Source organism: Stenella coeruleoalba, assembly GCF_951394435.1.
Source record: "Stenella coeruleoalba genome assembly, chromosome: X".
Taxonomy (NCBI): domain Eukaryota; kingdom Metazoa; phylum Chordata; class Mammalia; order Artiodactyla; family Delphinidae; genus Stenella; species Stenella coeruleoalba.
Genome location: NC_137152.1, coordinates 86114859 through 86140625, shown reverse-complemented (window position 1 = coordinate 86140625; position 25767 = coordinate 86114859). Strand labels below are relative to the sequence as shown.

At 36.4% G+C, this 25767-nt stretch overlaps 1 protein-coding gene across 1 annotated transcript in view; it reads right to left on the bottom strand.

Moving 5' to 3' along the window:
- Positions 1–2443: 2443 nt before the first annotated feature.
- Positions 2444–25767, bottom strand: part of IL1RAPL2 (interleukin 1 receptor accessory protein like 2) — a gene marked incomplete at its 3' end in the record, with an annotated part of 1138357 nt that continues 1115033 nt past the window's right edge. The window contains exons 9-11 of the mRNA XM_079911241.1: positions 20513–20656; positions 14979–15149; positions 2444–3141 (exon numbers count right to left, since the gene is read on the bottom strand). Of these exons, the coding sequence (XP_079767367.1) occupies positions 2444–3141; positions 14979–15149; positions 20513–20656 (1013 nt within the window). The remainder of the gene's footprint in view (positions 3142–14978; positions 15150–20512; positions 20657–25767) is intronic.

Sequence of the window (25767 nt, the reverse complement as noted above, 5' to 3'; positions counted from 1 at the left end):
ACTGTTGGTGGATGAGCTATATAAAGTTGTTATGAATGTATGGGAACTAGTTACATCAGTATTTTTCTAAATTTCCAAAATCCATTTCAGTGAAAAACTGAGAAGAAAAATTTTTCCCACTGTGAAAGCAACTGGAAGAATGCATCATGTTCTAGACTAAATACTTATTATGTCCATATGGGCTATATCTTTTTAAAAAATCTCAGATGAAAATTGAATTTTGAATTGCCATCTAGAAATAAATTTTTATAGATAGTGTACACATTGGTTCCTGAAAATGGTAGAAAAGGTTTCTTGTCAAGTTCCCCAACACAAGTGTGAATGCTCTGTTTTTGACTACCTACTAGTAGTGAAAGGACACATTGTGGCCAGCCAACTCAAATTGCTACCCACGTTTAATCATTGTAAATAAAGGAAGCAGAGAGACCCATGTTATATTTTCAGAACTGGCATGCTCAATACAGAACTATTAGTTTAAAAATACCACTGAACATTCTATTTGAATTAATCTAGACTTCTGTGAAAAACAAACTAATAAAAAGTACAATTGGTCACTTAAACATGTACTACTCATTTCATGCAGGTTATTAACTTAGTAATTACACATATCACTAAAGAACAATGAGAGTAAATACAACTTTGTAACACTTGGAAAACAGTTCAGAATCGATAAATTTCCATTTTGAAATACCTAAAGTTTCTACAGAAGCAAAAATCACTTTTCTCAGTGGAAAAAAATACATCTATGAAACACCTATGCGTTGGACAGTACTTTTTAAAGGAGCAACTAATTGTCCCACTGTGAAATGAACATGTATCACTGCTAAGGTTTCACATACTGTTGGTGCATAATGCATTTTCTGAGCAGCTGGATATAGAAAAGCAGCAGAAAAACAAGTACTTTGAACAAAACCCATGGATTATAGGGAATCAGTCATGTAAAGAGGTTGAAAGAAATAATCAAAACATGTTACCTAATGTTCTCTTACACATTTGAGTTTCACAATTACAAGGACTGGGAAAATTCTTACACACTGTGTACATTTGTACTTGTTTATATTTGCCCCAAAACATGACTTAAGAACCATATACAAAATGCCAGAATGAAACTCAATTAACAATTGACCCCCCACAGGAATCTTTGTGGAGAGCACACCAAAATTAATCGGAAAGAACATAAAGTAGTAATTCACAATAAATATTAGAATAGGGGCACATTCCTTTCAGCAAATTCATAATATGTTAGATATTCACAGGAATTTTCTGATATGGTACAGTCACAGTCACAATGTGAGGGTAGAGAAGTTTAGTCTATAAAATATACATATTGAAGCATCAGGAATAGAGATACTTCTGAAGGAGCCTTGCACACATGGCCAAGCAGATATTGTGTATGTACAGAATAGTCTGTTTCACAACTAAATTTCAGATGAGAATCACTGCAATTGCTGCTCTAACACTAGTAAACTTGAATCATTTAGTACTTCATCTGTGAATATTGTTTCATTTCTTTTCTACTGCTGACTCTTGCAGTCAATATTTATTTAAATTCAAACTCCAACGATGTTGAAATAAAAGTAGGAAGATGTGAGCATCTTCATATAAAGCTTATAGCAGGTCAAGAGATCATTTGGAAAAAATCCAAATCTGAATTTTTTAGCAAGCAATAAAATGCATAACTTAAAATGTGTTTTCAAATGTGTAAAACTTTGTTAATAGGCTAAAATGCCATAAGATTTGTTTAACACCATCCTAAAAGAACAGCCTATTCATTTGCTTAAGAAATGTACATTGTTTATCTACCTACCAGTTTGCCTACAGAAGATGTGCTTCCCTAATAAAACTAAAAACTCTCATTATGAGTGTTGATTTAGTACACAGAAGTTGTCCATTATGTTGAAGAAGTTCTAAACGTTTCAATCAGATTTTTTCTTAACTGATTTTCCTCTACAAACAATCTTCCACTTGGGATGCCTCAACACTTCTTTCTTGATAATTCCTGATTTTCGGTTACTCTATAGAAGTTCTCTTTTCCCCTTAAAACTTAGTTCAGAAATTTCAAATTCAGTTAAAGTCTTTAAATTTCCTGCTTTCAAATAACATGTAAATACTGAAATATTCATAAATATTAACTTACCTACCAAACTTGCAGTCTAAGTGGTATCATAAAACCTACTCTATAGAATAGAATTTAATATTGTTTTCTTTTAAGGAAGAAATCAAAACTGTACATTGGAACAACGTACTGTACTACAAAAGCAGGTCCTTCTATCCCCCCACTACTCTGGAAATGTAAACAAAAAAAATTAGATACAAAAGTGATTTCTGTGCCTTTTTCTTTGAACACCTTTTCAGCACCTCAATGTTATTAGGTGTACTTTTTGCTTGGTATAGCAGAAATTTTTATGCTCACATAGCTGTTCAGAAGACTTCAGATTTTCCGCTACCAAATATCACTGGTGAAGCTAAGCTCTTTGGATGATAAAGGTAGCAGGGAACTGTTCCTATGAAATTCCTGGGTATCTTTCAGGGCATTATTAAGGGGTAGCTGTCCATTGAGTAGTGTCAGAGGCAGGTTACAATAGGTGTGGTGGTTGTCTAAGGAAGGTACTGGCAAGGTGGTGGTTGGCATCTCGTGTTTATAACCTCTGCAACAGTGCCTCATTTGCATCGAATCTGAATGGTGGAAATCTGGGAGGTCAGCTTGAGATGACACCAGAGAGGCCGAGGTACTGGTCATGGCAATAGATGGTATAGGCTGGAGTTCTCCAAAAAGTCCTTGTTCTGCGGAGTCCAGAACATGACACCGAGAAAGCATTTCTTTTTTCCTGATGGGCATTTCATATACTAAGTGCTTCCAAAACTTAGAATTTAATTTGCTGCTCTTGGGTCCCTTCCACTTGATCAAGGACAGAAGTTTGATGCTGCGCTTTAGTGATTCCACTTCCTGGCAATTCACCTTCCCCTTTAATTCTGTACATTCAATCAAAATCACTTTGATTTCTCCACTGACTAGCATGTTATGGAGTCTGCTTTCCAATTCGAAAACACTCCATCCTCGTCTGAGAATATAGTCTGGAGTTAGCACAATAATAAGTCTTCTGCTTTGCTCAACACATCTTGTGAGATCTTCAATGTAGGCTACAAATCACAGAAAGAGAGAAAAAGTAAAACAAAGACATTTCCAGTCTTTAAAGCATTAGGTTTGCACCCTAGTATAGCAAAGATCCAGTCTTTCACTAAGGTACATCACATTTTCTTTTCTTGTATTGCACACTCAGAAGGCTCGTTGCCTTAAAAATAAAAATGAAAAAAAAATCTTCTAATACTTTTCTTTCCCCTCATCATTACTTACAGTGTTCTGTTAGCTATATAAACTCTGACTTCTTAAGAGCTTAGGTGTAGTTCAGTTATTTTTATTTACTTAATCATTTAATTCAAGGCAGGCTTCAAGGTTAGTACTCTTAAGTGAACAAGCAATCAGCGGGTTGATGAAAAGAGAAATGGAACCTTTTAATGAAGGTCACTGTATTTACGGGTTTGGTTTGCTTTTCCCCCAGTTTCCAACTACTAAACAAGTAGGGGGTCTATGTATATATAATATATATATATATTATATATATATATAAATATATAAATGCTTCAAAGATAATGTGCTAGAGATGGTGGAAAATCTCTTCTACAATCCTAGCTTGTTTCTCAGAATACCTTCTGTTCTTTGCAACCTTACATTCTCCATTTTGCCCTTCAAACCCGGAGGTAGGGAAGTGGGGTGTGTGTGTGTGTGTGTGTGTGTGTGTGTGTGTGTGTGTGCCCATGAGTTTAATCTGAACCAGCTGCTCTTTGTTCAGAGGAGGAGTGAGGGGTGGAGTCAGAGGTGGGGGGTGGTGTGGAAAGAACAGTAAAGGGGGAGGAGTCTATCAACTGAGAAGTCTTTGCTCTACTTTGTGGAACAATTCTGAAAGTGAGGTGAACAAGTTATGTCCTTTTCCTAGTAGAAAAACACTCAACGAACTCTAGATTTGTTTATCCCATGGAATAATCCTTTTGCAACCGTGCTTCCCAAAGTCTTATCCGCCAAAAAGGGAAACACACACATGTGTTAACAAATGGAGACTTGGACACAGGTGCTGCAACAGAGAGCTGTCTTTACTAAGCAGAGCACAAGGCCTTGTCTAATGTACAGTGCCCTCTAGCAGAAGCAGTGCTTACAGAAGCATAGCAACATTTGTCACTGCAAATCTGCCCAAGGTTACAGACTGCTTTCAAGGAGTCACGTCCAGTACACAGTGAGGGGCCACCAAACAGCCCAGTACAAGCCATTTGAAAAGAGAAACTTATTTTACAGATGCATATTTTACAGATGATCTCTCTTTTCCAGGGTTTTATTTCTATCATTTGGCAGCAAGAACACTTTCACAAGTGAAAAAGAGCAAATTTTCTATACACCCTACAGATAAACAAAAAACTTTTTGAGAGATACACAGAGAATTGCCCATTTAACAATTTGTTGTCACTGCTGTTTTGGTTTTTACTTAATACATTTCAGGACTTTCTCATGCAGTAGTTACAGAGACTGTATCTGAGGGAATAAGGCAACTTCTAAGTGGGGAGGGAACCCATTAAGAATTTTATGCATTTTCTTTTAGAGATCACGTTTTCAAGGAAAAAAAATCAGCATTGAAATCTGCAAAAAATAAAAATGAAAACAAAAAACCAAACAAAAATACCACACAAGTAGCAATGGGGAAGTTATCACTCTGTAATTGTCATTTAGAGAACTGGTGAAACAGAATGGAAGGAAAGGTAGAAAGTTTCAATAGAGTGGAAAAATATTATCCCAATGTATCAACAGCTCTGACTCTTCATTTTCTTCCTTTCTTTCTGCTCCCAAAAAGAAAGAAGTTATGTGGGAAGCTTCATCATTAGAAGTTGGATCTGTAAGATACAGTAAAATAAACTATCATGCATCTTTCCCATTATTCTTTTCACCTTTCCTCCAAACAAAATGAAACAAAACCAAACCCCAAACTTATACATGGTATAAGTGCAGGAGTCCATGAAAACACAGTTTTACCAGGTTATGTATGAGTTAATTGTTATTTTTACAGAAGAATTCCTTACCAAATGATTTACTGAGGAATTATTCCAAGTAGCATTCGTCCCTCATTAATTGTAGCTTTACATTTAATTTTTAAAAATTGATCTGTACAAACCTTGGCAGGAGCACATTTGTCACAGAAACTATACCTCTATGAACAACGCTGTTTCTATGTGTTGGGATGTAATTTATTTTTAAAATATACTTTTAAAAACAAAAGGTATAGCTATACATATCTCTATCCATTTCAAGAAAATTACAACTCAAGTGTTCAGTCATAAGAGAAACTATATACATACACACTAATGAATTTGACTGGGAAGTCATAGGCTTTGGCTTTATTATCCTCTTTCTTGATTGGGGAAGGGAACAGGGTACAACATTTTTCCGCATTAATATTGTTCTCCCCCTTCACCATTCTATTACACTTTGCCATTTGACAGCTAAGCAGAATGCAAAATTTAGGGTTTGGGGGGCTTCTTAGAGATTCATTAAACAGAATTTTCACTTGCCCCCAGAAAGAATGCCTGTCAGGACAGATCCCACTACACTCAGCTGCACAGGGTGTGGGTGTTGAAGGGAACCTTGGAGAGAGGGAGTGGTCCCTGTCTCCTGCATACTACACTGGCTGTGCTTATCCTGGCAAAGCCTAGTGGAGAGTTGAGGCAACCATCCAGATAATTCCGGCTGAAAACCTGCTCTGGAAGAAAAAAAGGTCTGAATTATCCTGGTTTGCCCTATATATACATTAATCATATGCACTGGAGTCAGTCAGTCAGTACATCTAAATTTTCCCTGGGTAGACACAGCCCAAGTGTCCCAAAGAAAACATGAGCCATTTTCTTGGGCCCTGAATTTCGTGTTCCATTTCACTTGGTGAAAAACCAAGTGGAAGTTTTCAGATGTGAAGCCCACATTTCACTTCTTGGGATGGTGATCAGTGGCTGGGCAGCAACCTCAATGTTTGAAAGCAGCTGGGGAGGTGCCGCTAAGAGCTGCCTGGCTCTCAGGAAAAGAAGGAGAGACTGTGCCCTAGCTTCCATATTCTGGCTTGTTCTCTCTGTTTTTCTATGTTTTTTTTTTCTTATTCTCACCCCCTTTGCTCCTCTTTCTTTCTCCATTTCTTTTTTTTTCTTTTCCTGTGCTGTTTCTCTTGTCCTTTTACCTCCCTCTTTGCTTTCTTTCTCACTTTTTTCTCCCTTCCCCTGTCTTACTCTCCCTTCCTCTTTTGCCTATCTCCCTTTGCCCCCTTTCTCCCTCCCTTCCTAAATCTTTTCTTTCTGTCTCTTTATCTTTGGGAAAAAACAAGGACCTAGATATCATGAAAAGTATAAATAAATTAGCAAGGGACCCAACAGGTAGAGTTAATATTTTTTACTTGCTAATCTTTAGCCAGGCAGTCGTTGCTGGCTCCTACACAGCAAGTGCCCAAAATAATTTTCCCCTTACCCTGGGGTTGCATGTCTGTATCCAATGACTGTGAATTGGAGCCTGATCCATTAGGACCATGTCCTGTTTTTGTATGGCCTGTGAGCTAAGGATGATTTTTTAAAACATTTTTAAAGGGTTGTAAAAGAAATAAAGAATATGATGCAACAGAGACCATATATAACCTACAAAGCCTAAAATATTTATTCTCTGGACCTTTACAGAGAAAGGTTGCCACCCCAGAATTAGAGACCAATCAGGATGTTTAGGTTTGGAAAAGTTCCAAATAAACTAAGCAGAAACAGGCATCAAGTTAAGGCATTGCTGGTCCATAGCTAGTGTAGTCCATGACAGGCAGTGGTGTTTGTCATGGTAGGGCTGTGGTTTTGTGGGAGACATGTTAGAAAACTTCAGAAACCGTTTTAAAAGGTTTCTTACCACGAAGAGATAATAAAGAAATGTTTTTCAAAAAAAAAAATCCCTAAATCCACAGCACATAAGAATACTCGCTAAATCTTGCCCTGACTTGTTCAGGCAAATTTAGCAACTGAGTAGCAGGAATCCCTTAAAAGACTCTTTTTTTCCACATAAAAATATAAAGTATCCCTTAAATGAAAGGTCATTATTTCTTTGCAGATTTTAGTTTGAAGTAACTTACGATGACAGAAAAAACTAAAGAGGGTTGTGTCTGACAGCATTCTGTTTCTCTAAACAAGGCTATGAAACCACACTAGATTATCAGCCATGAAACAAAGCTATTACACTTAACCTATTTGTGATCTTCACAATTTTGTAAAAAAACAAACAAACAAAAAAAACGGACAGTTGTATAAACCAAAATTCCAGTGTATTTAGAAAAATAGAATTCAGTCTACAAAAGTGACTTGAAAACAGGACACATTAACAAAGCAAAATGTAAACTGAAGGAAGAAATAAAAGGACAAAATAGAAGCAGAAAGAATATAATGGCAGCCCCAAGAAATTGCTTCTAATGGGATGTATATTCTTTCCCAAAAGAACTCAGTACTCTTAAATGCCAGGCTTTGAATCTACTGCAGATGTAGGCAGAAGGACAAGGTGAAAACACTCTCATTCATGAATTTCTATGTGGTCTTGCTACTGCCTACTAACCATATGATTTATCAAACTAATCAATTAGCTACTTATAAATTATCTTTGTGTTGACACTTCCACTTATGTCAGGATCATTATTAGGGGCAGATAGCATATTAAAAATTAAAAGACAAATACTTAGTCTGTAAACAAAAGCATAATTTATTACTTTGCCAGGTTCAAATAATAGAATCTTGGTTGGCTTATATTCACAGCTATGTACAACCAATATCAGTTAAACAGAAAAATCATTAGGGTGAGATAGGATGCATCAAAACTGAATAATACCCCACCAATTTTAGTGAATATTAGTTAATTGATAGCTATAAATGGTGATATTTATTAAACCTATGGGTTTAATAAACCAGTCAATACTTAAAATCAAGACAATTTCTGACAGTGATTGATCCACTCCTATGACTGGTGAGGAAAAACCAGCAAAAATAATACAGGTTTCACATGTATCAAAAAAAGTGTATTACTCAGCACTAAATATTTGGTAAAAAATTATTAGACCTCTGGTATAAATAGAGGCATACAGTGAGGTACTTTATAATGTAGTCTTACTGAAAATACTACCTGCATGTAAAATAATGATACTTAATACTAACCTATTGAAAGAGATACAGGTTGACAACTTCACTCTTTGTCTTGGCCAACGTTGCTAAAGCTTTTGGGTCTTGCTTCTGTATCTGGCAGATGTAAGAATCTGTGTTGTCTGCCACAGATATTGAGGGTACAAAATTTTTTATTTAGCCAGGTGTGTGTGAGGGGAGTAGGGGGCTTTCTGAACAGTGTGTGATATTACTTGCCCTATAAAAACCTTCCCTGGCCCCTCCTCTAAGTCCTTGGCTTGATAATTCATAGTTCACTGGGCTAAATTTTTTGGCAGGAGTTTTGTTTTCTATTGACTAGTGTAAGTGTTCTAACTGATTCTGATTAAAAAGTTGATCAACATTAACATGGATTTGTTGAGTCCTTGTGAGTGCAGGGAACCACAATTTATTTACAGTTTTGAGTTTGGAGGCTGTATTTCTGGTAATGAATCCTTTACTTTTGCTATAGCATTTCACCAGTGGATGGACAGGGAAGCATGACAGTGGGCAGAATTTACTCTGGAATGTTGTCCACATCTCTAAATTCTTTCTCTTCCCTCTTTACCTCTTCACTGAGAATAGAGGTAAGTAATAGAACACATTCAGAGAATACTAAAAGAAAGAAAATGTGGAGAGTAGCAAACAAAGAGAGTCTGCAAAATGTTCTTCCCCTCCTCTTTTCCCCCTTAAACTCATGCCCTAAAAATTTGTAGATATAACTAATTCTAATCAGTGCAATCTTGATAAATATGGAACAAGACAACTTGCTCCTTATATAGTCTTTTCTGTGGTTCCTTTGGTACTTAAGACAATTTTATCCTGGTCTTCTACTTTTTTTTTTAAGGTGTCTGTTCTTTGTGCTACCCAAAAAGTAGATTTCCTGATTGAAATTCTACACAGTGGATTCTTCCTTTACCTCAAACATTGATGAGAAACCTCAGTCCATTGACCGCAGTATTTTGCTGGGCATATTGGATACAGTTCCCTCTCTCTTGACTAACATGAAGGGGATGGTGGGCTTATCTAATTTTATTCCATGTGAGTAAATTGTACACAATGTGTTAAATTTCCATGCCTGTGCATGTCACCCCTGCCTCACACTTTTTAGGTCACAGACGTCAGATTGCCTGGAAAAGGAATTTATTACTCCCCAAGGACAATTTCCTTGAATGGTATCCAATATGTCCAGCTATTAGAGGAACTATTGGCAATGAGTAGCTACAGATCCATGTACAAAAATGTTTTTTGCATGCCTCACTTCATAAGTGACTAGGGATCATGTGACACCAGATGTATTCTCTAGTCATTTGTCATTTCAATGTCAGCACAATCACATGGCCATTAAAGAACTGAAGATTAGAATAGGGAGGAAGGTCTAGCACATGCAAGAATGTAATCAGACATTATAATTTTCCCTTAAATTACTGAAAGAGTCCTAGGATTCTTGAGTGAGAGAAACTAATAGAAATTTGAGCATGAAAACAAATGGAAAGACAATTTGATATTTGAGGCCAAATTCATAAATATAATTTCAATAGACATGGCTGATCAGCCATATGCACGATAATATTTTTCACTCACTAGTGTCTTTCTCTGGTGCAATAATGCAGGAAGAACTCACACAGAGATCCCCATAGTCTTCCTATGATTAGAAGAGGAAACTGAGCTAAAAGACTTTAAAAGATTTTTTTCTCTTTAATGTGCACTTAATCATCTATAGATTTTTCTAAAACTTCAGCCAGAACTAGCTCAATTTATAATTGTTAATCAGTATTGCACATGCACTTTTAAGCACCTTGCTTGCTTTCTCTTAAGGGCAAACAAAAGCTATAAGATTGGGTTGTTTCTACTTTTAGTCTTGGAGTACTATTCTCTCCATCTGACCAGTTGATTAACTTTTATATTTTTATGCTTTTAAATCTCTGCAGAAACACTGAGATAAGATGGGCTCAAAAGCCTAAATGGTACTCATCCAAAAATGTCCCCAATCTCAGGATCTCAACTGCACAGCTGGGTTCTGTTGGTCACTTGTCAGCTTCAGAGCACATCTGTTCATTCCTAAAGGATCCACTAGGCCCTATGAACACAATGTGCTCTGTGTAGAGTACTTTACACCACAAAACCCAGCAGCTGCATGGGTGAGAAAATCTCTACTTCTCAAGTTTGTGTCTCTAGGCAGTTTGAGTAGGGTGTTTTCTCTCTGGCTTTCTTTTGGTTGCCTGTCACTCCTGACATTCAGATGCCTGTTGGCAACAAAGTTGCTTTTGCTATTCTACTACAGATGTTTCTAGCCTGGGAAGAGACAGACCAAACTTTTACTGGAAAGTAGAAATTCTTGCCACATTCATGCACCAAACCTGAGAAAACATAAGGAAGATCCTGGCCACAGGCTCAAGAATGGAAAGGTAGGTCACTGCCAGGAAAATAATGTCCAGATCTGAAGACTTTTAGTTTTAGCATTTAGGAAAAATGTTTGTGTCAAATCTTCCCACCTGTGCTGTTCCATGATGGTCAAACGACACTTCTCTAGTAGGGCATGCGAGAAGGGTACAGTTACCTATACCTCACCTTGGAGAGTGACATCTTTATATTGAAGCTTTCTGTGAACTCACAGTCATGCGTGCATTGGTGTCAGGGGGAGGAAGAAGGGTGGGGGACACCCATTCATGTACTTCTGAAACTGTATACATTAGAAATATTTGTGTGTTGATGAGGTTGAATTGGAATACCACGAGAGTGGTACAAATGAAACTGAAGATACATCAAAAGTGAAGGCATTAAACATGAATGGGTTTATGTCATAGACTTCATTAGTTTGATTCATAGAAAATTATTGTTGTAGGTCAAGAATGATATTATGAAGTCTGATTTTACAATTCTCAAAGGCCTCATTGCTAGTTTTTAGAGGAAGGAGCAGTCTTGGGTCAACATGTTTTAAATGAGATGTGAGGGACAAACATAGCTTATAATATTGTAACTACTTCCCCCCCCCACAGGAATGTGTCTATATTTATATAGCATAGCCTGTTAAATCTGTACCAATGGCTGCAACTACAGACCACAGAAGCTTCTTTAATAACACACATACACCAAGTCCAAAATGTTCTACTCTGTCATTCATGTGTAAATCAAGTATATTATTCATATACTTCATCGACTTCCTGAATGCGTGCTAAAAATGCCAAGGAAAAACTCGTTAATCGTGACATGGTGACTGCTCAGCCAGCTCTGAAATGTTGATGGAAAAGAAAAATGGTCAAAGGGCCTTTTTAAGAACCTTTGCAGGTTACACTCGCAAATCGGAATTCAGAGAACATGAATTTCCTCATTCAGGAAGGAAGGATTAAAATCAAACACCCTCCAGTGGTTGCATCTAAAAACTGCATAGTTGTCCCAAATGGCTTAGTTGTAAAAGGAGTCTTCCTGTGTACCACTGAGTACCCAGGATCCAAGTCCCTGCTCAGTCTAATTGTTGTACAATCTCAAAAACACTAAAATGATCTTCTACGGACTATAAAAATCTCTCTTCTCCCTAATAACATCATCTTGAGTATTTTTATTTTGAGTTCTTTAAATGCCAGGGTATATGAGGTGACAACCTTCTATTATCTCTTATGTAGCGTGTTATAGTCCTCAACTAAAATCTTGTAGTTTTGTGCTAGGAAATATGGCTTGTGTAAGCCTCATACCCCATGGTCAAGGAGGACATTCAGACCTGTCTGTGATACACCAAAACAACTAATCAATTTCAATCAATTTAGCCAGTCAACTAGCTGACTCAATGAGGTGTAAAATACTCTACCACCTGTTTGGCTAAATTGACACAGCAGGTTGATTCAATTGGCCTGTCATCATCAAAATAGACTATCTGAGAGAACTAAGAGAACACAGTTTGGGGATGCATCTCTCTCACTCTCATGCTCTCTGGGTCTCACTCTCACCCATGCACAATAGCTGCTTCTTTATATAATAAGCAAGTGTCATCTACTGAGTCTCAGGTAAAGTGACTCGCCTGTATTCTATGTTGTCCCTATTTCCTTTTCTGATGTGCACAATGTTGAAGCATTGTTTTCCAGGTCAGAAGAAAGATAATCAAATTTGATGTGTTCGGACATGAAGGGTGACATTTTTAAGTCACTTGGGTTGATAAAGACTGTCTATTGTGGTGCCAACAATTTTGTAATGCAATAAGGCAGAAATTGAATCCATATTGAATCCTACTGAAGGTGACTTGACATAGAGTATAAATTCCACTTTGGTAATGATATTACTTTAATACAATTTAGTACACTATCACTCTAAAAATCGATGTTGCAGAATTTTGATAGTTAACAAGATGCTCTTGGCAAAAATGCAAAAAGTGCATAGGAATCTAAGGAATTAAACCAAAAAATAGTAAAGGGATATTTTTGATATTTCATTAATGATTGCTCAACCTCTTGTAGATATTCTTTCTAATATCTGAAAAAATAAAAGTAGTATACACATTAGGACTGAAACTATTCCTATTAACTACATTTTTTTTCTTTCAGCAGAAAGCTCCTTGTTTAGATTTCACATTCACTTTGTTAAAAAAATGCCTTTCAGATACTGTCATGCAAAAATTAACATTTTTACTTATTTCATTCTTATTATTTCCTCTTGTCTTAAACCAATACTATTAAAACAAAATCAACAAGCATCTATGAAGCATCTACTGAGTTTAGGTATTTTGGTAGATGATAACAGGTGTATGAAGATGAATGAGAGACAGTACTTGCCCTCATGGAGCTTATAGTTTTGCTGAGAAGATAAGACAAATAGCTGGAACACTACATTAAAAAAAGAAAATAATACAAAATATCACAGGAGTAAGGAGTACAAAATTTATAGTCAAACAAGTGATTATATACCACATACTCTAGGGCTAGAGAAATTATTATGGACTTTTCACAGAGGCAGTGTTATGGAGAGTATACATAGTATTTGTAAAGGTGTAGGAGGCTAACATGAACAAAAGTGTTGCACCAGACTGTAGCAGTGTTTAGCTAAGGGTTAATGGATATTATCCTATAAGAAATGGTGAAGAATTTAAGGTTGTTGAATAGGGGAGAGACATGATCAAGGAGGTATACATATTAGTGGGACTAGATGCGTAAGAGGAAAAATAGGGAAGGCAGAGAGTAATCAACATTCAGGAATGAGGTGATTAGGGCCTATACTAGAATGGTGGAAGTGGTAATGGAAAAGATGCAATGGGCACTGGATTTGGGAGAGAGATACAAAAGAATCAAAAATGACTCTGAGGTATCTGCATGTTCCTTGGGGCTCGATCAATGTAGAAGTGGTATTTAAAGTCATGAAAATAAAGGAAATTACAGAAAGAAGCGAGGAGAGGACCATGGGAAGAAATTTGGGGAAATATTACATTTGTAGAAAGTAATATACCAGAAAATATTGTCTGGTTTCTTTCTATACATGTGTAAGTGTGCATACTCATGTGCAAACCCAAACATATACAGAAATGTATGCACACTGAAAAAAGAGATGAACAAAAAAACTCAGTTGTTTCAATTTGTTTCCTGTCAGTTTAGTGACCACAGTAGACTTCTGATAATCTGAATAAAAGTTATTGAGGAATAAATAGCGTGATCTAGAGGAGTGAGAACCGGAATCAAACAGATATAGGTTCTTATTCCATCTCTACCATTTGCCAGCTGACTGGTCTTGGACTTCTTTCAGGCCTTATTTCCTCATCTGTAAGATGAAGATAACAGTACCTGCTCTTTCTCCACATAGGGTTATTGTAAAGATGAAAAGAAATAATGTATGTGAAAATAATGTATGTGAAATAATGTATGTGAAAATATTCTATATACTGTGAAGTACTAAATATATAAGCTTTTAAATTTTGTTAGCCCATGTGTATAAATTACCATATTCTGATTTGTGGTCACAGCTTAATCTCCCCCTCTCAAGGATATTAATATAGACATGCAAATGAATTCTAGCACTTTTATGTTCCCTCAATGGCATTTCAAGCTCGAGGGCAGAGACCATATCTTTTCTGTATTTACCTCACACTTTACTGTGTACAGTACACTGAACAGAAACAGGAAAAAAGTATATATTTTTACTTGAACCTGAATTTATTCTGTAAGCTCATATATAGCTTTCAATATGTAGCATAATTTAAAAGTAGCACTCAAGCCTACATAGTCTAGAACTTCTTAAAAAGAATTTAAATACAGTGAAGGTGCCATACGCCATGGCCTCACTTTCATTTTTAAGTGGATTTTCTTCTGCAAATCTGGAAATGAGTATTAAAGCATAAATTCAGAGTTATTAGTGACAATGATTGTAGGTATAAGTAGAAGCACAATGACAGAAGACCAGATTTGGAACTGAAATGCATTGAAAATCTGAAATGCAAAAAATCTGAAATGCAAAAAGTCTGAAATGCAAAAAATATCTGACTTATACACATTTTTTAATGATCATCATTTTCTCAGAACACTAAGGCAATATAATAAAGCATACCATTAAAGCACAATTTAAAAACCATACCTAAAATATAAGTGAGAGTGCCTTTAAAAAAATTTGGATGCTAGAAAGTCAGAATACAGGTATTGGGGAAAAATTTGAATTTAATAAAATCTCCTGTAAGAAAAACTATCTAAATACTTGGCTCTGACATATGAAGTCTCCACATAACTTAAGTGAAGCCAAACTTTTAAAATACAAAAATTGAAAGTACTTACTTCCACTTGGAATTAGGTCCCTTTCTGGGATGAAGAGTTTATATCCATAGTGTTTTTCTAGCACATCTGGCAGTATTTCAAGAGCAAACTGCTCTTCTTCAGGGTTGTCACATTCCAAAGTATCTTGGTCCACTTTTGTGTAAGAGAGATAGGCATCATATTCCTTGTTGTCTTAGAAACAAAGAAAACAAAAGGGTTGTATGTATCATTAGGTTCTCTTTAAGTACTAAATGTCTATAATCATTAACAGGCTGGAATATGCACTATAATTAGTGACTGTCATTAATAACTGGAAAAAATAAGTTACATGCAATGCTATAAGAAGTCTAGTACATTTCAACATAACTTAGTTATAGTCGTAGGATATGAACTGAAACTGTTATGCAGTGGGCAACATATAGTCAGGACAGAATAAAAGAGAACTATTATTTGTGACTTTTGGTGTGAATGATCAGCTCAGTGTGTTTGAATGCAGGACTAAATAGACTCATGGATTTGAACTCTTTCTGTGCCAGTTGGCTTGGCTCTGTTACTCGGTCACAGACTATACCTTGTTTGCACAAATATGTGTAAGAGCTCCAAGAGGGGCTGGGCCCTAGAGTGTGGAAGATCGAAATAATCCAGCCTCACTCCTGGAGACACTACTTGTAGCACATGCCATACTTCCAGTTGGTTAGTGTCGTCATCCTTATATACAAAATGCAGTTCATTACCAAATATTAGAGACAGCAGCTGGGTTTTATACAAGTGCATTGCCTGTTATTCTTGTTCAATCCATGGCCAACTAATTTGACACAAGCTACCAAAAGAACCCTTTGTTTCAGAATATACATCCTTCCAATATTGCCAAATTAGGTTTTCCCTTCACACATTTAGTCAGAGGGTTAACTGTGCTTTGAGAATGTATTTTTTCTTCCTTTGCTATATTGGCTCAGAGCCAGTCTCCCCAAAGAGAAAATTCTCTCTCTCTCTCTCTCTCTCTCTCTCTCTCTCTCTCTCTCTCTCTCTCTCTATATATATATATATATATATATATATATGCAGTTCTTTCTCAAAGTATTAGTCCCCGCTGGTTTTAGAAGGAACACATTGGAAAAGTTATATTGGTTTTCAAAATTCCCTTATTTATAGAAAAAAATTTAAAAGTTAATGTAATGAATCTAGACTCATATGGAACTATTAGTATTTTTTAAATCTAGTTACTTGCAAATAATAATTTTAAAAGACCAGCAAACATTTCAGGATTTGTTTCTAAAACACAGAAATATTTTCCATTAAAACAGACCTGATTAGAATATAGCTAAAACTTGACCAAAAGTTAATTTACAAGATGAAGCAGCCACTCACTTCCCTATACCACTAAAATGTGGTTCTACCTGCTGAAAGAGGAATATGTGATAGGCATATAAAGAGATATAAATACCCTATGGTAGGAGTACGCAGCACCCCCTGACTATCTAGTGATAACTGAGGCAGGATTATATTGTTCTAAGTCTAGTAAGATTCCAGGCTTCACTACCCCCACATGAACGGGACTCTGCTTATTTATATTAAGATGGTGCCTGAAGCCAGGAGGCTTCCCTTTAGCCTGTCCTCTATCTGGAAAAGACTGCTGTGAACCTTGGTTGGGTACTTGATTGCCTAGAAGCAGATGCACATGAAGGACTGCCCTGATAGTTGAGATCACTTGGCTTACAAATGGGGCACATTCTGCTGTTATGCATAAAACGCCACTTGGAAGTGAGAATGTTCATAAGCAATGCTAATGTAAGAACCTCCTGGTAATCCTAGCACCTCTGCCCCTGTTCCAATCAAGCTCAGGATGCACCTGCAGGCCCTTGACTTTCTCCAGCTATAATTACTCACCTGGGACTGAGAGCTGCCGATGATACACAGCTGGAAGAATAAAATAGGCCAAAGGACAAACAGATCCATTTCTATGAGCAGACTGTATTTCATTGTTCTTGATGGATGGTGTTGCTGCCTCAAACTTCATAATGTTAGACTAGACCCTAGTTTCCTCTGACTTTGATAACTCTATGTTACAAACCTCCTGAAATGCAACCACTTATTAATTCATTCAACAGTGATTTGTTGAGCATCTATTATGAGCTAGCCATCTGCAATGACTACCTGACTCTTTCACCCATCTGGCCAGAACTTCTAGACTCATGCCATATTGCTTGTCCTGACTATGACTATTTGCCCTCCAACCATGCCTAATCTCACATATCCCTGGTCCTATCCTTACTTGCTTCACCTATATTCTAATATAGGTGATGCTACAAAGACTTTTTTTCCAGAAAATATTGCTATATTTGCATATCCCAAGTCAAGTTATGAGAAAGAAAATGGATATCTTTGCTATGTGTTAACACCCAACACATCTGGATAACAAATTGTACATAACATTCTAGAAACACATCATTCTTTGGAAAATGGTTGCTTCTGTTTTCAGTCATGTCCCTTTAAGGTGAACTAAAGGTGAAGAGCTTATGGTAGCTGGCCAGAGCAGAAAGAGAGCTCTCAAGCCACCATGTCAGATGTCCCAGAAGGTCTAGGATGCCAGCTAGTGAGCAAGCAGTGATGCAGATGCAACAGTTTTAAAAGTGCACTTCAGCTCTATGTAGACAGCCAAGAAAACCTCATGAAGAGCCACAGCTGTTGCTCACAAAGAGGAGCAAGATGGATAGAGCAATATCAACAATATGATGCAAATAAAGGTTAACAGCAAGTCCTGAATATTGTTTTAAAACCGAATGGCAATTCAGCAACACCACTTTGCTAGGTGAGGCTAATGAGAATTCCTCTGTGTTAAATCATGCTGACTAAGTTCAACTGAGGAACCAGAAAACAGCACGATGGAGACAAAACATTACAAGGAAGAAGGCTCGCACAGTGGTCACCATAGGTATGCTGTTACCAATGAAGAGAGAAGTTATGACAAAGGGAACCAAACTCTCTGTGGAAGAAGTTTCCTGTTGTCACACTGTCCTTTCCATTTTAAAATCTCATTTTAATCCTGTTCACCATTAGGAAGCCATTCCTGTTTACAATGTAGTTCTTCTGGGGCTCTGCTAAACACAGTGCTAAATCCTTAGCTTCTAAAGTGCAAAGACTGTGTAACTTTGTTGATTATTGTGTCTCCAATGCCTACTATACTACCAGTGTGTGTGTGTGTGTGTGTGTGTGTAGGGTTAATCCAGGTGAAGAATATATGTAAGTATATACATCATTCATAGTGCTTGGCACACAGTAGACACTTAATAAGTATTTAATGACTGCATAATTCAAAGATCAAATAAATGAAGCAACCATTGATGAAATGAAATGAATTATATCAAAAATGTTTAAGAAGTCAGTTTGATAGATTTTATTTTATAAAAAATATGGCATTTTTATAAGAACTTTCAGGAAATGCTACCATAGATATGAATCCAAGAGGAAACATGAACAAAAAGTACATGGGTAAAACTATGGTGTGTCTATGAGATGTCAAAATATTTAAATAAAGAAATGAAAATTCAGTAGGCTATCCAGCTGACATTTGGCATCATGAAACTGGATATTTCTAGAAGGGCTTTAATATTCATTTATTCATCCTCACTACATATCTGCTGACTTTTTAGTATTCTATTCAGCTAGTACAGAGATTGTGTGTTTAAAGTCCCAGTTTCCATGTAGGAATATAAACTATTTTAATTTTCCTTCCTGCTGAAAATCCTTGAAGTTCCCCCCAATTGAATTTTTCCCTAAGATAATTGGTTTGGAACCAATACACACAATTCTCTAACCAAAATGCTCTAGATTACTTGTCATCTTTGGCCACATGGGCCACATTGGCGATATAGATGCAAAATGTCGTATGATATTAGCATGAATTTAATCTTACAAATATGTACTACAACTGATCAGTTAGTCTGGATTATTGGATATGGGTGATGAAAGTAATTATTTCAGATTAACTTCATAAACTATATCACCTCTTGCAGAAAGTATTAACAAATTGCTTGTAATCATGACCTAAAGCAAATGAATCAGAGCAGACTCCCTTTCATGTACTTTCATATAGACAATGCATCTTTAACATTCCCAGTTAGATACTTTAGCCATTTGTTGGCGCTTGGGAACCAGTGAAATTTTCCTCAATAGCATATTTCATCTCATTATTTTATGTGTGCAGGTTAAGAAGTCAGATCTTTCAATATTAATTATTGTATACAGAAACTGAAGGTAATTGACTACATTTTCATACATATTGTTGGAGCATGTAATTATCATCAGAACAGGCCCTAATTTCTCATATTGAAGATATATCTAAATAAGGGTCTTTGGTACTTTTAAATAGGCTGCTATAATCATTAGGTAAATACACTGCTTTGATAATGAGCATGCATATGTATTCACCAAACAGCATTTGTCGAATTTACTGTGGAAACATAAAAGTCAATTAAAACACACTCATATCATTGTTCATATAATAGTAACAATAAGACCAAAATCAAAGATTCTTCAAAAATTTTGATGTTACATTCACCACTCTGCCTTTCTCCTATCACTATATAAATAAAACAAAATCATAAACTGCTCTCCTTTGAGGATCTCAAAACAAACAAAAGCTCTAACTTTCATTATTCCAATAGAATGAAAACTAAAATTTAAATCTGGCTTTTTAAAGTAATGACTTACAATTGAACTTCTTTTTTATCTTGGCTTACCTAAGGCATTCCATACACATGTTTCCAAGGCTTATAGTAGTTTGTGGCTGAGGACTGTATGCATAAGGAGTGATATGTAATGATTTCTTATTGATATTGATTGGAAATATGATAATTTGTTCTCTTGAAAAATTAAATCATTTTTGAATGTTCAAAGAAACAAGGCTCAATACAACGTTTTGTTGATATTTCATATATAAGATTTTCAAGGGCCATAAATGGCAAACAGAAGAAAATTATAAGCCACATTCTGAATTTTTTTCCATTGAGGTCACCTTTGAGAATTGTGCTACAATCATACAAAATATATCAGTCCAGATGTACTATGAGCTTTAAAATGAGTATCTCCATAGCTTTTAATATGTTTTTTGAATAATTTGTTTTTTTCAATGCCAGGAAGAGCTAAATATGATCTGTGCCTAAATTTGAATTTTCTGGAAGAAAAAAATGAAATTGATTCTTAATTTCTTTCTTAATAAGGGAAAGGGCTTTGACAGCAATTGTTTGATCTCCTGACCAACTAATATCTCCTTGTTAAACTATTTTTTTGGAAATAAATTTCAAGAAATAAAATTATTTTAAAGAACACCCATATATTCTTTACCCAGGTTCATCTATTAATATTTTCTCCCCTTTGCTGTCTTTCTTGATAGATTAATACCATTTTTTTCTGAACTATTTGAGGGTAAGTTGCATTAGTCATAGCCTTTTAACTCTAAATTTTTCATCATGTATCTCCTAAGAATAGGGATATTCTCTTACATAATCACAAATTCATGCCTTTTAATTGAATTTGAACAATAAGAGATAGCTTACCATCTGCAGTTTCATCACCTCCAAAATGCTGTCGGTAGAAGAGCATCAATTCAATATTGTAGCACTTGTAGATGACCACGAGCAATACAAGGAGGAGAAAGATTGCTCCCAGGCCTCCTGCAAGTTCAATTTTGTAGATTAAATCTGGAACAAATAAAATAAACAGGAAAAGGTAATTAAATCAGCAACACTGAGGAACTTCCCATATTTCTAGTCTCTAAGATGTACAACCCATTCTGTTTTTCTTTACAGAAGATTCTTGCTTAATGCAGTAAGTAGATGCATTCTTGATACATTTGTGTAAATCAATTTCTTGTTAAATTAACTCTTTTCTAAATATTTGAAAATTTTTACTGTTGAAAGTGATGTCTATCTGAAAAAGAATAGTCTCTCCCACTTTGTTTTGAACACATCTAGACCTCACATGTATACTTTTGCTTTAAGTGTACTTCAGGAAACTATTAGAGCTGCCTTTTACTGGGTTCAGGTCCAATATTTTGTTGTTTCTGTTAAATTATCTTTTGGCTTAGCAAGATTACAATCTAATACTTCTTAGGCCACAGGCCCTATTCTTCTACAGGAGAACAGCATCATAAAATTATTCTCAGAATCAAATAAAATCCGATGAGCCTACAGGATTTAACTGTTTCATTTAACCACAGTAGAACATAATCCAATAGAAGGTAGGCAGGGAAATTAGCTTATCCATTTCCCCTACTTATCTGAATAAATGACTATAATTTGTATGTGATATAATATGCCCAATGGGGCTAAAAGAGAATGAGAAATCTAGGCTAATCACTTGGCCTATTCAGCCAACACCAGGCTACCTGATAGCAGCCTTAGGCTTTTCCAGTGGGGCACCGCTAGAACTCTGAGAGTTGGAACAATTAAATCAACACATAATGGAAGGAGACATAGTATATCCTAGGCCCAGGAAATAGTGACTTACATGTAGCTTAATTAGTGATATTAACAAAATCTAGGGTGTATCATCAAAAGAGGGGATAGCATCATGGAATTTAGAGAAAGGGGAAGTCAGAGAAGAATTTAGAATATGAATTCAGCAATGTCCAGAGGAGAAATGCTGAATCTGGAAGACACTAGACCAGAGATATTTTCCACTGTGTGACAGGGAAATTCACTGGTCTCAACATAATACAGATAAAACTATCTTAAAAATTAGCTAAGCTCCCCTTAATCTAATTCCACAATTACCAAGTGATTCTTTTATTATTAATTCAGCTTACCATGTAACTACAAACTGAAAAAGGGAGTGGCATTTTAGTTTGTACATCAGTTGCTTATGAGTTTGCTTGGCAGCAATCAGCCTCCCTGGATGGATCAATTCTGGGGTACTGCCAAAATCAAATTGATGACAATGACAGACTGCCATTCTTGAAGGTCTCTTGACAGTAAAATCATGAGCCTTTCCCTGGGATTGTCCCTTGTCTCTATATAGGCTTATTGCTCAAGATGAATTAGGCTCAGTATAACAATAAGATTAAGAAAAAAGATGAACATATATAATATATACTACAAGTAATGTATATTATAGATAAAATTTTCTACCAGTCTACTATCTATTCTCTAAGTAATCCTTTAGGGCAAGAATTGTTGGTCCAAATTCATCACTAAAGAATCTAAGACTCAGTAGTTTAATTCACTTACCCAAGGTCATACACCTAAGAAGTGGCCAAGATGGGACTTGAGTCCAGATATCCTAACTTCATATTTAAGGTTCTTTTTATTACACCACAGTTTTGTAAGCTCCTCTGGAAAGTGACGATGAAATTCCTTCTCCCTCTTCCTCCATAGAACTGTTGGTAATGCTTTTCAAGAACATGTGACCTGCGGTGAATTTTGGATTCTTCTGCCCTTTCAATTCCAAGGAAAGAAGCTAAACTACAATTGCCAGGCAGAATGATAGGACCGAGCAGATCTCAGACAGTTTATTGGAGGGTATTGAAGAATTCTGCAGCTATATCAAGAAGGAACGAGGGGCTCCTTGGAGTCCAGCATATGAAAAGTTTTAGGTTTTGTAGGGAGATAGAGAGTTTGGTATTTTAAAGGAGGTGGAGTAATAGAGAAGATGGTAGTGGCCAGAGACAGCATGGCCAATGAGGAGAGTCGCTGAGTAGAAATGTAAGAAATATAAATGTATTCTTTTTCAGTAAGGAGAGAGGGAGAAGGATAGAAAAAAGAAGGGAGTGAAGCTGTTGTGAGAGACAAAATATATTAATAAGGAGCATTATGAGGGGCCACATAATGAGTAGGGATAGGAAATTGGAATCTATCTCTGTCATGCCTACTGCAAGAGGTGGTCATTTGGAAAATTAAGCCACAAAATTTCAGGTAAAAATAATCCTACCTCATATTAGCTCTGCCTCCTGCTCTCCCTATAGAAAATGACTCCCCAGGAACCACTGCCTGTCTCTATGTGGTTGGTAAGGCAGGCTTGCTTATGAGACCTCTGTGGGGCTGCAGTATCACAACCTTTGCTTGTTTTCTTACTGTTTTATCAATTATGCATTCTTTTTTTATTCAAAAAAAATATCAAGTGTCTTTATATTTTTTAACATCTTTATTGGAGTATAATTGCTTTACAATGGTGTGTTAGTTTCTGCTTTATAACAAAGTGAATCAGCTATACATATACATATACCCCCATATCTCCTCCCTCTTGTGTCTCCCTCCTACTCTCCCTATCCCACCCCTCTAGGTCGTCACAAAGCACCGACCTGATCTCGCTGTGCTATGCGGTTCCTTCCCACTAGCTTTCGGTTTTACATTTCGTAGTGTATATAAGTCCATGCCACTCTCTCACTTCGTCCCAGCTTACCCTTCCCCCTCCTGCTGTCCTCAAGTCCATTCTCTATGTCTGTGTCTTTATTCCTCTCCTGCCCCTAGGTTCTTCAGAACCATTTTTTAAAAAAATTCCATATATATATATTAGCATACGGTATTTGTTTTTCTAGCCAGTGTGAAATTGACAGGGCAATATGATTTTTTTTTGTTTACTCTGAAAACTGAATTCTCTTTGATCTTAGGTCATTGATTGACTTGATTCAACATGTTTTTCCTGTTGTAAAATGTTCATTTAATGTTGTAATTTTGTTAACTCTCTGTCTCTGTCTCTCTCCCTCTGTCTCACTCTCTGGTCAGAACAGCTTTCAACTGTTTTCAAAGTCACTGAATGGGATTTTTTTCCAGCAATTTCTATGTTATTTACAGAGTAGAGTTGCTATTAGGTAGATGGAAAGCTTCAGCAGCAGGAACAATTTGTGCTCCCAAGTAGCAGACACCTTTTTCAGCAGTAAATATATGGAAGAAAACTGTGGTGTGAAAAGTACCTTTGTGGTTTCGGGGTCCATTTTATAAAAATATCTTTGAAAGATATTACCTAGTGATGGCTGTTTACATTGAAAACTGTGGACCGAGTCCCTGAGACTCAACCAGTATTCTTTGATTCAGCACAGGCAGTCACATTAAAAGGGAAACATGTATCCTATAATCAGAGGGCAGAATTGCCATCACCCAGTTGACACCTAGCTTTTCTTTTGTTTTCTGTTTTCAACTGCCATTTTCCATCTCAGCAGGATCTATACTTCTAGGGACATTTCCTGACTGAGAAGGTGGAAGTCATTTTATTTGGACTGTGTCGTGTATACGCTTCACAAGGATAGAGATAGCCAGAAGAGCAAATATTTATGGGATTGTAACTTTTTCCAGGCACCCAAAGTACAAGTGTAGTTCTTTTTAACCTTCTTAGTTTGAACCCAGCTAGTTCTTCACTTTGAACATGAAGATCAGACAGCATAGAATGGGACAAATAATAGCTGAAGTCAAGGGACTGGAGAGCAGGAAGACTGGAACTGTTCTGAGCTTGCTCATAAGTTGGGAAGCAGGTTAGGAGATCCCACCTGAGGGTCTCCTATACAGGTTGGGGGTTCAGGGTGGGGCAGTAGCACTAGGAATGAAGAGAAAGAGAGAGTCATTGATATGTCTCTGTTTGTGGGAAAGGGAGTATATACAGAGAAGGCATAATTATCAGAATTTTCCTAGCATTAAGTTCAGTCTTGGTTCACCAAAAAAAAAAAAAAAAAAAGAATTTCTTACTAAAATGTTAGCTGTACTTGTTGGCAAATAGTTCATTGGAGAGTGAGGGCATAGCAGGTTAGTAAATGAAGGTAGAAGTTGCATAGGTAAGAGACATCTTGCTTTGAGAATGCCTGACCCTGTTAATTGCATATATTAGACATGAGTTTTCATTTTACGAAAGGCCTTTTCACTTTGTGAAAGGATTCATGAAATGTTTCTTCTGTATAATGATCACTTATGGCATTTTTGATATTTGACTTATAGATCATCAGGAAGTTATTGTTCCATAAAACGAGCCATACTCATATTCCAGGTGGAAATCCTGTGGCTACTGATGCCAGGCTATGTTGTGATAAAGCCTGAAAGGTTCAACTCCAAAGGAAATAACTGAAATTTTGCAATACAAGCCAGAGCTCAGTCTGATTTAATATGCTGGATCAGGACCATAGGGCTTATTGTTCTTTTCTTGACCTTTACCATATTGTCGATAGCTCCTAAAAAAATGGAGTAAGGGAAGATGAACTGCATCCTTTTGCAAAGCGCAGTGAAAAAATTTAAATGCTACCTAAAACAGGGAGTACAAACTGGTATACAATGGGCCAGAAAAAAGGTTTTTGTTGGTCTATATGTTTCCCAAAAAGTAGATACTAATATTTTAAAATAAAAATATTGCATATCCAGACTTTCAACTTCACTTGAAAACCTTGAAGCTCTCATATCCTTAGGTTCACATTTCAGCAAGCATGGCAATAATCTAGAAAAGAATAGTGACTGCCCTTTAAAGAAAGGCATGTTTCCTCTAGCCTGTGTTTAATATCCAGCCCTCTTTTTCTTTTAATTTCAATATCTACCTGGCTATTAATGTCTTTGAGTTTTTATCCCCCAATCTGGAAATTGAATGTTTTGAAAAGAGAAATGCATTCAGATAACCCAGAATAGACACTAGTCAAGGCCAGATCTCAGGGAAATCCTCTCTTTACCAATCCCCGTTACACATCCTCTATCCTATTGCACCTGTCCTCTAGGAGGACCATTTTCGCCCAACAAATGTTTTTGAGCACTTACTATATTCTATGTGCTAGGGATACAGCAGTAAATAAGGCAGGAAAACGTCCCTGTTCTTATGAAGTTTACATCCTAGTGTGTGTGTGTGG